This window comes from Dermacentor variabilis, chromosome 5, assembly GCF_050947875.1.
Source record: "Dermacentor variabilis isolate Ectoservices chromosome 5, ASM5094787v1, whole genome shotgun sequence".
Classification (NCBI taxonomy): Eukaryota; Metazoa; Arthropoda; class Arachnida; order Ixodida; family Ixodidae; genus Dermacentor; species Dermacentor variabilis.
The window spans coordinates 174,473,769-174,489,232 of record NC_134572.1 but is presented as its reverse complement, the minus strand read 5'-3'; the positions used below and the strand labels follow the sequence as shown (position 1 = coordinate 174,489,232).

The 15,464-nt window shown below is 48.7% G+C and overlaps 1 protein-coding gene across 1 annotated transcript in view; it reads left to right on the top strand.

The window, feature by feature from the left end:
- Positions 1 to 8,944: 8,944 nt before the first annotated feature.
- The window catches only part of LOC142583346 (phospholipid-transporting ATPase ABCA3-like), a 133,777-nt gene continuing 127,257 nt past the window's right edge, over positions 8,945 to 15,464 (top strand). Inside the window, exon 1 of the mRNA XM_075693766.1 lies at positions 8,945 to 9,522. Coding sequence (XP_075549881.1) covers positions 9,087 to 9,522 — 436 coding nt within the window. The 5' untranslated portion in view covers positions 8,945 to 9,086. The remainder of the gene's footprint in view (positions 9,523 to 15,464) is intronic.

Here is a 15,464-nt window from a genome sequence, read left to right as displayed (position 1 = left end):
GATTAGGGTGGATTAAGGTGAATTCGGGTCGATGAATGAGTATTAAGACCGATTAGGGTGTAGTAAGGTGGATTAGGATGTATTTAGGGGGATAAAGATGCATGAAAAGTATTAAGGAGGATTAGGGTAGATTAAGATGAATGAGGGATTAAAATTATAAAGCCTACTGTAACAAACTTTAATCCATATTAATTCTACATCAACCTTAATCGGCTTTAATCCTCCTGTACCTTAATGTACCTTAATCTACCTTAATTCATACTAATCCACCTTCATGCTCCGTCATCGACCTCAATCTACCCTAATGCTTCTTAATGCACGTTATTCCACCCTAATCCTCCTTCATTCTCTTTAATCCACCCTAATCCATGATAATACTGTCACGTGGCAGTGACGGTGAAGAAGGCAGCAAAACTTTGATTAACGAAACTAGCGTTTTATTGGGCGAACTTGTACCCTCAAAAGCAGGCTACATGCAAAGAACGATAGCGGTGAATACACTCGGCGATCGTCGAAAATCTGATGAGCGGATCAAGCGCGTCGGCTTTTATACATCAGTCGTCGAATGTTGCAGAATAATCGCTTGGACTCGCGTGCCTTCAACAAAGTTCTACATTATTCACGTCGCGCACACACGCAATCAGATTACACAACGTTCGGTCACAGACAGCGGACCGAACTATGGATAACATTCCAGAAATTTCCGACACATGCAAGCGCGTCCTGCGCTGTACGATAACATTTGTTAGGCGGTGAAACGTGTCGCGCGAAAAAGACAAGTACACGTGTCAATACCCCGTTCTTAAAAAGCATGGACCCGATGCTGCAAACAAACGAAAGTAATAAAGAAAAGCACTCGTAGCAACGAAAACAACAAAATAAGGAAGTTCGGCAGCGTCCGTAAAAGGGTTTACGACACACCACGTTGACCACTTCAGATCGTGTGCGACGCCGTTGTGAATGCGAAATGCCGTATGACACGACCTCATAGTACAGTGCGCCAATATGTCGGATGAACTTGTAGGGCCCGAAATAGCGTCGCAATAGTTTCTCACTCAGTCCTCGTCGGCGTATCGGGGTCCATACCCAAACACGGTCGCCGGGCTGGTACTCGACGAAGCGTCGTCGGAAGTTGTACTGTTGGCTGTTGGTACGCTGCTGGTTCTTGATCCGTAGGCGGGCGAACTGCCGGGCCTCTTCGGCGCGCTGGAGATAGGTAGCGACGTGAAGATTCTCCTCGTCAGTGACGTGCGGCAGCATGGCGTCGAGAATCGTCGTCGGGTTCCTGCCGTAAACCAGCTTAAGCGGCGTGATCTGTGTTGTTTCTTGCACCGCCGTGTTGTAAGCGGAGGTTACGTATGGCAGGACGGCAACACTGGTCTTGTGTTCGACGTCGACGTACATTGCTAGCATGTCGGCGAGGGTTTTCTTCAAGCGCTCTGTAAGACCATTCGACTGTGGGTGGTAGGCAGTTGTCCTCCTATGCCCTTTCTGACTGTACTGCAGGATGGCTTGGGTGAGCTCTGCTGTAAAGGCCGGTCCTCTGTCGGTGATGAGGACTTCTGGGGAACCATGTCACAGCAGGATGCTTTCCACGAAAAGATTTGCCACTTCGGCTGCGCTACTTTTCTGCAGAACATTAGTTTCAGCGAAGCGGGTAAGGTAGTCCGTCGTCACGACGATCCACTTATTTCCGAATATTGACGTCGGAAACGGTCCCAACAAGTCCATCCCGATCTGCTGAAAAGGTCGGTAAGGAGGCTTGATCGGCTGTAGTAATCCCGCTGGCCTTGTCGGGGGTGTTTTGCGTCGCTGACAGTCTCGGCATGTCTTGACGTAACGGGCGACGTCGGCGGTAAGGTGCGGCCAGTAATACCTTTCTTGTATCCTCGATAGCGTCCAGGAGAAACCGAGGTGCCCGGTGGTCGGATCGTCATGTTGGGCGCGCAGTACTTCAGGACGCAGCACCGACGCAACAACAAGAACGTAGTTGACGCGGACTGGTGAGAAGTTCTTCAAGAGTAGATTGTTTTGAAACGTGAACGAAGATAATCCGCGCTTAAATGCCCTAGGGACAACGTCGGTGTGCTCTTCCAAATACTCGACGAGACCTTTTAGCTCCGGGTCTGCCCGTTGCTGTTCAGCGAAGTCTTCTCCGCTTATTATTCCAAGGAGGGCGCCGTCATTCTCGTCATCTTGCGGCGGCGGCTCAATAGGGGCGCGTGATAGGCAATCGGAATCAGAGTGTTTTTGTCCGGACATGTTGGTTACAGTGATGTCGTGTTCTTGTAGTCTGAGGCTCCACCGCGCCAGTCGTCCAGAAGGATCCTTTAAATTCGCTAGCCAACACAACGCATGATGGTCGCTGACCACTTTGAATGGTCTGCCATATAGATAAGGGCGAAATTTATCAGTAGCCCAAACGATGGCGAGGCATTCCTTTTCGGTCGTAGAATAGTTGCCTTCCGCTTTTGACAGCGACCGGGTAGCGCAAGCTATCACCTGTTCGACTCCGTTTCTCCTCTGGACTAGAACAGCACCGAGGCTTAGGCTACTGGCGTCAGTATAGATTTCTGTATTGGCGTACTCGTCGAAGCGCGCAAGTACCGCTGGCGACTGCATGCGTCGTTGGAGTTCTTCAAATGAGTCGGCCTGCGGCGTTTCCCACTTGAACTCAACATCACATTTAGTTAGACGTGTCAATGGCTCAGCGATGCGTGAAAAGTCCTTGACAAACCGCCTGTAGTAAGCACACATGCCAAGGAATCTACACACTGCCTTCTTGTCGATGTGTTGCGGGAACTGCGCGATTGCAGCTGTCTTGGAACAGAAGCTCATCGTAAGCGAAGCGGCACTTTTCAGGCTTCAGAGTGAGCCCTGATGACTTGATGGCCTCTAATACTGTCGCAAGCCACCTGAGGTGATCGTCGAAATTTTCGTCGAAGACGACGACGTCATCCAAGTAAACGAGACAGGTCTGCCACTTCAATCCTACTAAAACCGTGACCATCACGCGCTGGAACGTTGCAGGCGCCGAACGTCCTGGAGGAATGATTGACCGCCAAATGTGCCTTTGTCTTGATGCTTTAATTACTTACATATATAGTCATACTTAATGTAAAACGGCGCCCTGTACTAAGGCAGAGCCCTTCTATTTCAGCGCAACCACGCAAGCCAGTTAGCTAGTGCCAACCAGACAAAACGATCATGATGACTATGAAAGGATGGGTATATACAAATGAAGACGATGATGAACTACACAGTTTGAGCTGACACTAACTTCTCCCCTTCACGAAAGCGGTCGGCAAGGCAGCAAGTTAGAAACGGTGAGAATGCTGAAGATACGGCTTCAAGCGAGAGAAGTAAACGATTTTGTTGGTGCGACAACGACGGTTTGTAGCCGAGCTAACAGGAGCGACGCGGTAGTTTACGGCAAATATTCTTTCAAGCACGGTGTACGGGCCGAGATACCTGTGAAGAAGTTTTTCACAGAGCCACGGCACACGAATAGGTGGCCACAGGAGACTTCGTCGCCTGTGCGGAACGAGATCGCACGACGCGTCGCATCACAATGAACTTTCTTCTTTTCCTGCATGGTAGCGGTGTTGGCGCGTGCAATTTCACGGCAGTGGGCGATGTAGGCGGCGAACTCTTCGGAAAGAGATGTGGATGGGACAGAAGTCGTAGAGAGAAAGGTGAGGTTCAAAACAAAGATTGTGGATGGCAGTACAAGAGGAAAAAAGGGGCTGTAGTTTGTTGTTGTTTGAACAGCAGTGTTATAACCAAACGTAACGAAAGGAAGTATAGTTTCCCGCTTTTCGTGGTCGGGATTAACATACATCGAGACCATGTCGTACAGAATTTGATGGAAACGCTTGGTAAGACCATTTGTTTGGAGATGATGTGCTCTTGTAGTCTTGTGGATGGTGATAAAAGCCTGCAGGACCTCAGCAAAAACATGGGAAAAATATCTTGCCACGGTCACTCAGCGGAACACAAGGCGCACTGTGACGCAAGATAATAGCGGACAGGACAAACTCGGTGACTTCGGAGGTAGCACCAGAAGGAAGAGCTGCCATCTCAGTGCAGCAAGTAAGATGGTGTAAGCGGAAGAGGCCCGTATAAGTCTATCCCCGCGAATTCGAAGGGAGCGGAAAGGCACGGAAATGTTTGAAATGGCCGGCCGGAAGAGATGTAGAACTCTTTCCGTGTTGGCATGACCCACACGAACCGACGTACTTGGCAACACTAGCGGACAAGCCGTACCAAAAAACAGATTTTTAAGGCGATCATAAGTTTTGTTAAATCCTTAGTGTTCAGCCGTGGCGTCGTCGTGAAACGCTTGTAAAACTTGTAGTTAAAGTGGGCAAAGGACGAGTGGGCCTAATCGGTTGCCCGTAGGTTGGTAAACTTGCTGAAATAATGAACCACCATGTAGTTTAAACGTGCAAGTTGTCGTATTAAGCGGCAGTTGGGAGGACTGGATAAGCCAGTGAGCCGGTCGATAATGGTGCGGCAGTATGTATGTGCACATTGAAGCGAGATGAGGTCCTCTGTTGAAATAATGTCTACCGCGGTCACGAACGGTATCGTGCTAATAGCCATCGTTTTGGTCGGTTAGCTTGGCAGTGCCGGACAGATGGAAGGTAAAACATGGGCATTTGTCGACAGCGGGCAGCGAGACAAAGCATCAGAGTCTTAGTTTTTCCTGCCAAGCCTATCTGTGACAGTGTAGTCGTACTCTTGTAGATGCAGCACCCAACGGCTGAGGCGTCCAGACAAATTCTTCACGGAGGATAATCCACACAGAGCTTGACGGTCAGTCACTATTGTGAAACCGCGATCATATAAATAGGGGCGGAACTTTTGTATAGAATATACGATGGCAAGACATTGTTGTTCAGTGATGGTATAATTTCGCTCAGCTGGAGAAAGAGTACGGCTTGCGTAGGCCACGACGTCGTCTTCAGAAGAGTGGTTGCGCTGCAGCAGGACAGCGCTGATTTTGTGCCCACTTGCCTCAGTGTGTAGGATAGTAGAGGCTGTGGGATCAAAGTGACGAAACACTGGTCCTGATGCCAAACATCACTGGAGAGACTGGAAGGCGGCTTCACAGTCATCCGCCCATGTAAAGGCTGTGGTCATGGTCAGAACTTATTGAAGAGGACCTGCGATAGTAGCGAAGTAATGGACAAAGCGGAGGAAGTACGAAGCTAAGCCAAGAAAGCGGCGAAGGTTTTTAGGTGTGCTTAGTTTTGAGAAATACAGTACAGCAGCGACTTTGTCGGGATCTGGCTCAGTGTCATGCTGGCTGATGACGTGACATAATACTTTCATGCTGCGGTTAGCAAGTCGACACTTCTTAGTATTAGTATAGACCTCGGCCTTGGCTAGACACGTGAAAGCGTCGTCTAAACGTTCCAAGTGCTGAGAGAAGCTGGACGAAGCGATGAGTCTCGTCCAGGTAACAAAGGCAGGTTTTTCATTTGAGGCCGTGCAGTACGGTATCGATCATTCATTCGAATGTGGCTGGCGCATTGCCCAGTCCAAAAGGCATCAAATTGAATTCGTATATGCCATCTGGGGTTGCAACCGCTGTCTTCTCTTTGGCGGACTCATGCATCGGGATCTGCAAATAGCCAGAGCGCAAGTTGAGGCTCGAAAAGTATTCAGCACCTTGTAAGGCATCCAAACCATCGTTAATACGAGACACACGAAAGACATCCTTATGAGTAATTTTGTTTAGTGTTCTATAATCAACCTGCAAGCCTACCGAGCGTTCCTTTTCTTTAACTAGTAGGGCATGAGAAGGCCACGAGCTTGCTGAAGGCCGTATAACGTTCCGCTCGAGCTTGTCGTTGACTTGGTTTTGGATAACATTGCGTTCAGAAGCCGATACATGGTAAGGGCGGCCGCGGCAACTGACGCGGGATCCGTCAGTTTCGATGCGATGAGCGACCACCGTTGTTCGACCCAAGCCATCCGAACAAACGTCACAGCAAGTGTGACGTTTCCATAAGATGGTCAGCAGTCTGCGTTGAGCTGAGATCTGAACTCAAAGTGGTCCTGCGAGCACTGTTAACCTTCAGTGGGCGTACACTGTGCAGGGAACGAAATAGGTGAAGCAGTGAAGACACATACTGGTGCGGCGTAGATAAGGATGGCCACATTGGACCCCTCCGGCAGCAGAAATGCCTCTGCTGTCGTCTTCTAGGCGGTCAGGCTCGCAAAGCCTCGTGAAAACGCACTAGACAAGAGGTGAAGGCAATTTCCTGGAAAATACAGCGTTGAGTAGGGGAAACGGCTGCGTCGCCGTTTATATTTCCTTTTGATCTAACGGTAAGTATACGTTCATGGCCATGTGGAAGGACAAAATCTCCCGCTGTGACATGGTGGGGCGGCGAGAAATCAGCAGCATTACAGAGCTCGGTGTGCGTATTATGATAAGTAGCTTCCGCACGAAATGACAGCAGACGCAGCAGACAATAATAGAATGAAGCCTCAATGCAGCGATCGCAAGCATTCGCAGCGACCGACTGCACGTCTGTATGCTTGTCCGCGCACTGTTTCGCTTTCGCTGCGTACGCGTTTTCCCACGGTGGCATGAGCTTTAGGCCGCAGATTATGAGCATTTGACAGCATACAAGCAGCCATTGTTGCATGGGCGCTATCAGACCTGTTAAAAAATAATTTCATTGTAGAGACTTCGACGCCTACGGGGACTGTGATGTGCCGTCGCGACGAATCAATCTTTTTTTTTTTTCTTCTAAATTCTCGGACGTTTCAATGTTATTTCTCGAGTTGCGTCGCGCTGTATGTTTATCGCTGTTCTCAGTGTGTGATTTCCCGCTCCTTCTTTTATGTAATCCAGTGTATTAAATCATCACACAAACATGACCATATGCCATGTTTTTTCTTTAATTTGCTTCTTACCGCTCCCTTTCGACTCCAGTGAACTTGCCAGTATCTATAGCATCGACAAGTTCATAGATAAAACCGTCATGACATCAGTCGGGCAGCGGACTCGGACGCTTGGGAAACTCGGACTCGGAAAGCTTTGCTTTCAGTACCACAGAAAGTTGTCCCCGAGTATTGGGGGCGAGCTCCACCACTGGAAAAGCTGGCGCCACCGTCGGCGCGACGTGGCATGAGGCATCACGTGGACACAGCGGCCGCGTCGGCTGCTCCGGAAGCGCCGAAGCGAGCTGAAAACGAAAGTTTAATGTCCCAACTGCGCTGCGGTTCTGATTAAGTGGTGAGACATTTGAAAGTACTATAATGGGTAGTGGCTGCCTTTGAAAGCGTGCAGCATGGTAGGCTACTGCTCGGTGCCGCATTGCCGAACGTGCGGAACGGAGCCCGGTGTGAGCCTTATTCACACGTAGCCGCAGGACAAGGAGCTGCGTGAAGCTTGGCTCGCGAAACTTAGAACCCGCAGACAGGAATCGACTACAGCTCGGGTCTGCAGCAAGCACAGATGCAAGGAACATTTCTGCTGCGGCGCCGCGACTGCGATGTTCGGTGAGTAGCAGAAAACGCGCACTGAGATGCTCGCCCGCGCCCGCTGCCCGGCTAATGTCATGGCACTTTGGTCTAAGAACTTTTTTATGCTAGATACTGGCAAGTTCACTGGAACGGAAAGAGAGCTGTAAGGCGCACATTAAAAAAAGGCATGGTATATATGGTCATGTTCGTGCTATGAATTAATGCACTAGATTACGGAAAAGAAGCAGAAGGAAACCGCACGCTGAGAAGACTGATAAGCATACAGTGCGACGTAACTTGAGAAATAATATTGAAATGTGCAAGAATTTAAAAGACAAAAGAAGATTGAATACCCGCGAGGGCACATCACAGTCGTCGTATATAGCTATAGGCGTCGAAGTCTCTATAACGAAATTCTTTTTGAACAGTTCTGATAGCGTCCACGCAACAAAAGTTGCTTGTGTACTGTCAAATGCTCATATGCTGCAGCCTAAAGCTCGCGTTCGCGTTCACCGTTCACCGCGAAAGCAAAACACGCGTTCACCGCGAAAGCAAAACATTGCGCGCGGACATGCATGCAGACACGCAGTCGGTCGCTACGAACCCGCGCGATCGCTACATTGATGCTTCATTCCGTTATGCCCCATTTGTTTATACAGACAACCCACTAGATACCATATTTCACATAGTTTACTCTCAGCGTTTGCCTACCTTTCACGCAAGAAGCCGGTTCGGGAGACTCCATCGCGGCCATCGCGCGCAGTGGTGTTCGCTGTGCGTATTCGGTAAAGAGGTAGCGTATGTACACGATTCTGTGCTTTCAATTTGCCCAAGATTATAATATCGACAGTCAAAAACTTCCCTCGTTTTGAGAGTACTTACATAAATGTCCAGGAGGGCTGCCGCGTGGTGTTTTTATTGAGCGCCGTAAGCGAAACCTATGACGAGCCCGCCGCGTGATCCCTCGTACTAGGCAAGGGAGGCACTTCCGACAAATGGCGACTCCGTAAGTGCTCGCCCCCAATAGGGTGCCTCGATGTGCTCCTCGTCCGCCGCTTCCTACAGAGTGGAGACAACCGGGGGGTCTGCTACGGCGTTGGCCACGCAAATCCCGAATGCCGTAGTAGACGCTTTTGGCGGACGTGTAGGGACGTGTTGCCGGCGCTAGTGTGTCTTGTGTGTGATTTGGCACTGCTCTACTGGCCTTTCCCAAGCTCCGCTGGTCATTGGTGTTTGCGATAGCAGAGCCACGCATGTTTTACAGCGAAGCTGCTTACCTCTACCAACCGGCGATTCTTTTGTGCCGGTCCATAGAAAACTCGGCTTTCTAGAAATGGACGATTTAGGGCAAAAAACAAAGGTAGCGCACGCACGCGCGGTTGGCATGGTGTCTCGTGGCTGATGGATCACAGCGAGAGTCGCCGAACAATGGGTTGGCGCTGCTATAAGGTTCCTGCGTAGAAGCGAGTGGCGTTAGTGCGATGTGCATCTGGATACGTAGGTCTCGGTTTACGTATAAAACCACACATCCTATGTAAAGTATGCGCGCGGTTTAGTTAGAATATGAGCTATTGGTAGGCCACGTAAAGTTAGAACTCTCAATGAGCAACGGGAATGCTGCGCGCGGAGAAAGGAGCAACATAGGCTCTCGAAGCAACGTTGTAGGCACAACCCTTCGAACCAAGAGGCCGAGCATCGGGCGAGGGTCAAAGAAGCGGACCGCGAACGACGCGCTCGCTCGAGCCGCGACGAGAAGCGGAGAACGAGGCGAAATGCCGCAAGTATACTACGCCGACAAGATCACCACGTTCAAGGGAGCGACTTCGAAATTCAAGCGAGAGTTCCTCGACGTGGAATTCGGATTCTCCTGGGCCGTGTCCGACCGCCTGTGGTTCCGCAACTACTTGTCGCGCATCTCCATCGTAAAGAACGCCGCAGAGAAACGCAGTGCCCTCGACGTCCTCGCGCGTGCGTTCCCGGGAGACGCCGTGTCTGATTTCAAGGTGTGCGGTACCTGCAAGGATTCTCTACTCGAAGGTAAACTGCCTCTCCTTTCCAAGACTTGCGGATACTCGTTGTCACAAAGTGCTTGCCCGCACCCCTCTCAACATGGCCGCCATTGCCGCCGCAGCCGCAACGCCGCTTGCACGGCGATTGGGAAGAAAGCTCCCCAATTGTACCCGAGCTCACCTGACCGGTTGGTCACGTAGGTCGCTAGAGCGTGACGAGGGACGAGGCTGCTCGGCGAGCGAACAGAGCGGTTTGGAAGAGGAGGCAGCGTGGTCGTGCACCGGGAGACAGCTGAAAATGTGGTCGGCAGGCTGAAATCTCCAGGCCGAAGTCTTCACCGGTCGATCGACAGGCGTTGCAAGTGCGTCCAGGATCTCCGGCAGCGAGGTACCAGCAGCCCGACGCTCTTCAGATCGGGATCTCGGCAAGCACGCCACAGATAAGCCTCGTGTTCCAGCACACTCCCAGAACATTCCACCGGACTCTTTTTTTTTAATCGCGTTTTATCTTTCATTTAATTATTCATCGCGTGTTAGTTCTTGTATGTTCTGTTAGTGTAGTGTTTGCCACGTTTATTGTCGCGTGTGTTTTTCATTTGTGTCGCGAATTTGTTTGTCATTTCGCGAGTGTTAGTAGTTCGCACGTGGTGGGCTTTGTGTCGCGCGTCGCGTCAGGGCGTGTGTTGTGCGTGACCCGCACGCCTTCCGCGAAGCTAGAACCATCTGCATGTAGTATGTACATTCATTTTATCATTATGTTTCGGGCATGATTTTACTTTTTTAAATTGAGAATGTTTTTACGTCGCCCTCCGTCTCATGCCTCTGGTTCACGGTCGATCAGGCTTGGACCTTATCGCCGGTCAACAGTCGAACCATCAATAAACGTACGCGGGGTGGCTTTGTTGTCGTCCCATCGCCTCCGGTTCGGAGAGTGCGAATATCTCACCACCAATCTTTGACGCTCGTACCCCGCATCTGCCCCCGCTGAACGTTGTCGAAGAATGGCTGGTTGCAACGCAGATCCCGTTCATGTCGATCAGGCGCCTCTCTCATTTCATCCATTAGACTTGAATAAGGTAAATGGATGGTAACAGCTTCGCTGGCAATCCACCTTCACCGAGTGGATTGTGCCCTCAATTTCTTTTCTTTCTCTCCTTCTTCCGTGGCTAACGTATCTGTCTGATTTTTACATAGTGGTTGGAGCTTCGATTCAAGTGCCACCTAACAAGAAGAGGAGAAAGCCTGTTGTTAAACATTCTTTAATAAATTAAAGTTAAATTTCTAGTGAATTCTGTTAAGATGGACACAGGAAAACACGACTGTTTTCATTTTGACATTTAGAAATGAAAGCATGACTCATTTTCAGAGCTCGCTGGAAAAGTTGGCGTTCAAACTACTCTACCAATGGAATGCAGGTCTTGTAGTGAGCGGAAATGCAATCTCGTAAACGACGTCTGTTTCAAAAGGGCCACCTCATCATTTCTGGCATTTTATTCATCCAAGTTATTTGGATTTCGGTCGTGCAAGTTTAACAATTGTTGAGGGCGGCGATTAGTCTAACGTTCGTTTTCATTGAAATTTTATCAATAACGACCACCAGGCAATTGTTCACATCAGTTGCATTTGTGCGGCTGCACTGGCCGAAAAACGCGGCGTCCCTTCGGATGATGCAACCAGCACTGAACATGAATTCTTTCCTTGATTATGTAGCCAAAAGATGAGATCTGTGCAAGGCATCTACCAAGGTGGGATAGCGATGTCCGTACAGCTAGCCTATCACTGAGCCACTTTTCCTGCAAGGAAGCATTCCTCCACTCTGTGCATTCATCAAGAAAAGGTCATCATCATCATCATCATCAGCCTGGTTACGCCCACTGCAGGGCAAAGGCCTCTCCCATACTTCTCCAACTACCCCGGTCATGTACTAATGGTGGCCATGTTGTCCCTGCAAACCTCTTAATATCATCCGCCCACCTAACATTCTGCCGCCCCCTGCTACGCTTCCCTTCCCTTGGAATACAGTCCGTAACCCTTACTGACCATCAGTTATCTTCCCTCCTCATTACATGTCCGGCCCATGCCCATTTCTTTTTCTTGATTTCAACTAAGATGTCATTTACCCGCGTTTGTTCCCTCACCCAATCTGCTCTTTTCTTATCCCTTAACGTTACACCCATCATTCTTCTTTCCATAGCTCGTTGCGTCGTCCTCAATTTCAGCAAAACCCTTTTCGTAAGCCACCAGGTTTCTGCCCCATACGTGAGTACTGGTAAGACACAGCTGTTATACACTTTTCTCTTGAGGCATAGTGGCAACCTGCTGTTCATGAATTGAGAATGCCTGCCAAGCGCACCCCAGCCCATTCTTATTCTTCTGGTTATTTCAGTCTCATGATCCTGATCCGTGGTCACTACCTGCCCTAAGTAGATGTATTCCCTTACCATTTCCAGCGCCTCGCTACCTATCGTAAACTGCTGTTCTCTTTCGAGACTGTTAAACATTGCTTTAGTTTTCTGCAGATTAATTTTCAGACCCACTTTCTGCTTTGCCTCTCCAGGTCAGTGAGCATGCATTGCAATTGGTATCCTGAGTTACTAAGCAAGGCAATATCATCAGCGAATCGCGAGCTGCTAACGTATTCTCCATCAACTTCTATCCCCAATTCTTCCCACTCCAGGTCTCTGAATACCTCCTGTAAACATGCTGTGAATAGCATTGGAGAGATCGTATCTCCCTGTTTGACGCCTTTCTTTATTGGGATCTTGTTGCTTGCTTTATGGAGGACTACTGTGGCTGTGGAGCCGCTATAGATATCTTCCAGTATTTTTACATATGGTTCATCTACACCCTGATTCCGCAATGCCTGCATGACTGCTGAGGTTTCGACTAACTCAAACGCTTTTTCGAAATCAATGAAAGCTATATATAAGGGTTGGTTATATTCCGCACATTTCTCTATCACCTGATTGATAGTGTGAGTATGGTCTATTGTTGAGTAGCCTTTACGGAATCCTGCCTGGTCCTTTGGTTGACAGAAGTCTAAGGTGTTCCTGCTTCTATTTGCGATTACCTTAGTAAATACTTTCTAGGCAACGGACAGTAACCTGATCAGTCTGTAATTTTTCAAGACTTTGGCGTCCCCTTTATTAAGCATTAGGATTATGTTAGCGTTCTTCCAAGATTCCGGTGCGTTCGAGGTCATGAGGCATTGTGCATATAAGGTGGCCAGTCTTTCTAGGACAATGTTCCCACCATACTTCAACAAATCTACTGTTACCTGATTCTCCCCAGCTGCCTTCCCCCTTTGCATAGCTCCCATGGCGTGCTTTACTTCTTCCCGCGTTACTTGTGGGATTTCAAGTTTCTCTAGACTATTATCTCTCACATTATCGTCATGGGTGCTACTGGTACTGTATAAATCTCTATAGAACTCCTCAGCCACTTGAACTATCTCATCCATGTTAGTAACGATATTGCCCGCTTTGTCGCTTAACGCATACATCTGATTCTTGCCCATTCCTAGTTTCTTCTTCACTGCTTTTAGACTTCCTCTGTTCCTCAGAGTATGTTCAGTTCTATCCATATTATAGTTCCTTATGTCAGCTGTCTTACGCATGTTGATTAACCTAGAAAGTTCTTCCAGTACTATTCTAGCTGTAGGGTTAGAGGCTTTCATACATTGTCGTTTCTTGATCAGATCTTTCGTCTCCTGCGATAGCTTACCGATCTCCTGTCTAACGAAGTCACCACTGACTTCTATTGCGCACTCCTTAATGATGCCCATAATATTGTCATTCATTTAACGAGACAGTACAAAAAATACACCGGAATTCTGCGGTCGTATAGGAACACAACGCAATTTCCAGCGAAGTTGCTTCTTTCTAGCGGTTGCATTAGGAATTTCAGTTGCCTCAAACTATTCCACATGTTTTGAACCGTTCCCACATCAGAGAGGTACATTTAAATCTTTGCACAAATACAACGCTTTCGAACACATAGAAATGAATACATGGAACACAGAGAGTCTTATGGAAATGCTGCACACATTTGACCTCTCACACATATTTATTGGGGTTTCCCACCAATATTCGCCATATTCAATCTTGGTTAGCCATAGTTATTGGTCCCATGGCAGCGGTAAAACTTATGCGCCATTCGCAAAACACACAACCCTGCGGAACCCTTGCGTATGCAATTCGCTCGCTGCTCGCGACATTAGTCATCGCTCCTTGAACTTAGCGAACGCATTACCGAGAACTTGACTCAAAGGTTACGAAGTATTATCAAAAATACGGTTGATCCTTCTTTTTTAGGAATCGGTAGAACATAAAAGTGAAACGCGTCTTCATAGAAGCGACTACATGTTTATTGTGCGTGAGGAATTAGGTTGCAAGGAGCCATAGACGGCTCCCTACCACTGCGCAGAGATCCTTGACAATTGCCACACAAGCAGAAGTTGTTCAACGACTCGCGACGAGGGAAATATCCCCCGGGGACACTGCATTGCGCGCATCGGAAGACTTCGCAAATCCGCCTTAAGCCACAGGCGGACGACACCTCATGCTGTAGGTATCATCCGTAGCAACGGGATCAAGCAAGAACGAGTGCCGCAAAGGGGCGTGCCATGCCATGCCATGTCGAAACCGAGTTGGGTGGGCTCCAGATAAAAAAAATAACTTTATTTATTGTCATACTCTCAAGGCCCGGCGTTTCGGAACCAACTCGGCTCCTTTGTTTTGGATTGGTGATGTGGACGTTCAGGCGCAACATTGAAGCTTTCGTGGTCAATGTGGGGGAGTGACGGAGGGAAGGGGTGGAGGAGGGGGTCGTGACTGCTTCTCGGCTACGTAAGGGTAGTCGCCTGGGTGTCGTCGGAGATAGTTAGTTCTGTGCTTACACGATGAACATAACCAGACGGCAGGTTTCCTTTGGAACGGTTTAAGCTGTCGTTTTTGTTGGTTGGTCTCGGTTAGAATTTTGGTTTCTTGAAAGGCACATTTATGGTAGGTGCCCGTGTAATGGGACCGCGCCAACACGCGCAGCCGCGCCATTCGCAGTTGCTGCTGGAATAGAACGTCCTCCTCCCCCTTCGACGTGCAGCGGAAGATGCGCGCTCCTCCCCGCTTTTCTCCCGTGTACGCCTGTGATCGAGCTACCACTGTCGGCTCACCCTCACACACTTTCACTCGCACATAAAGCCTACGTTGAGCGGCCACAATGTTATCGCCCTTGAACTTTACACGGAACATCACGGCAACGACAGAAATGCGTTGGCGTGTCGATTTACATGCTATCGCAAGAAAAGCTAATTCTTCTGCAGTTTACGTACCTACTCTAACCTTTTGTCTATAACGTATTATGTGAGCACAAACAGCCCTGCATGTTTTCTTCGAAAAGCGAGCCCTCAGCCGCGTTGGCTCTCATTACGACCGAAGTGAGCGACTGCACGCACGTTCTCCATCTGCAGAGCTTTCACCACTTTAAGTCGACGAAACCGTATGGAAGTAGAACTACGTGTATAGGAACGCGGCCAAAATGTCTGAAAACGTATATGCAAGACAATGACATCGTATATACGACGCCGTAACTTGCGTGACGAAAAAAAAATTTATTGGTGGTCTTCACAGCGGTATCATTAATGTAGCCTCCCGAAATAGCGTGAAAAAAGAACTGCTTTCTAGCAACAAAGCAAATAGTACAAGAATCACGCGGGCCTGTTAGCGAAAGAAAACTGAAGAAGATTTGAACAGCGATCAGCGGAGCTTACTGTTGGCATAAGAGTCGCTCTTCTGTGTTTTCCTTAGTTAACGTTCTTGTTAAATTATTTATTAAAAATATTAATTACGTGGTTTTACGTGACAAAACCACGATTTGATTATGAGGCACGCCATAGTGGGGGACTCCAGAAATGTGGGCCACCTGGGGTTCTTTAACGTGCACCTAAATCTAAGTACACGGGTGTATTCGCAT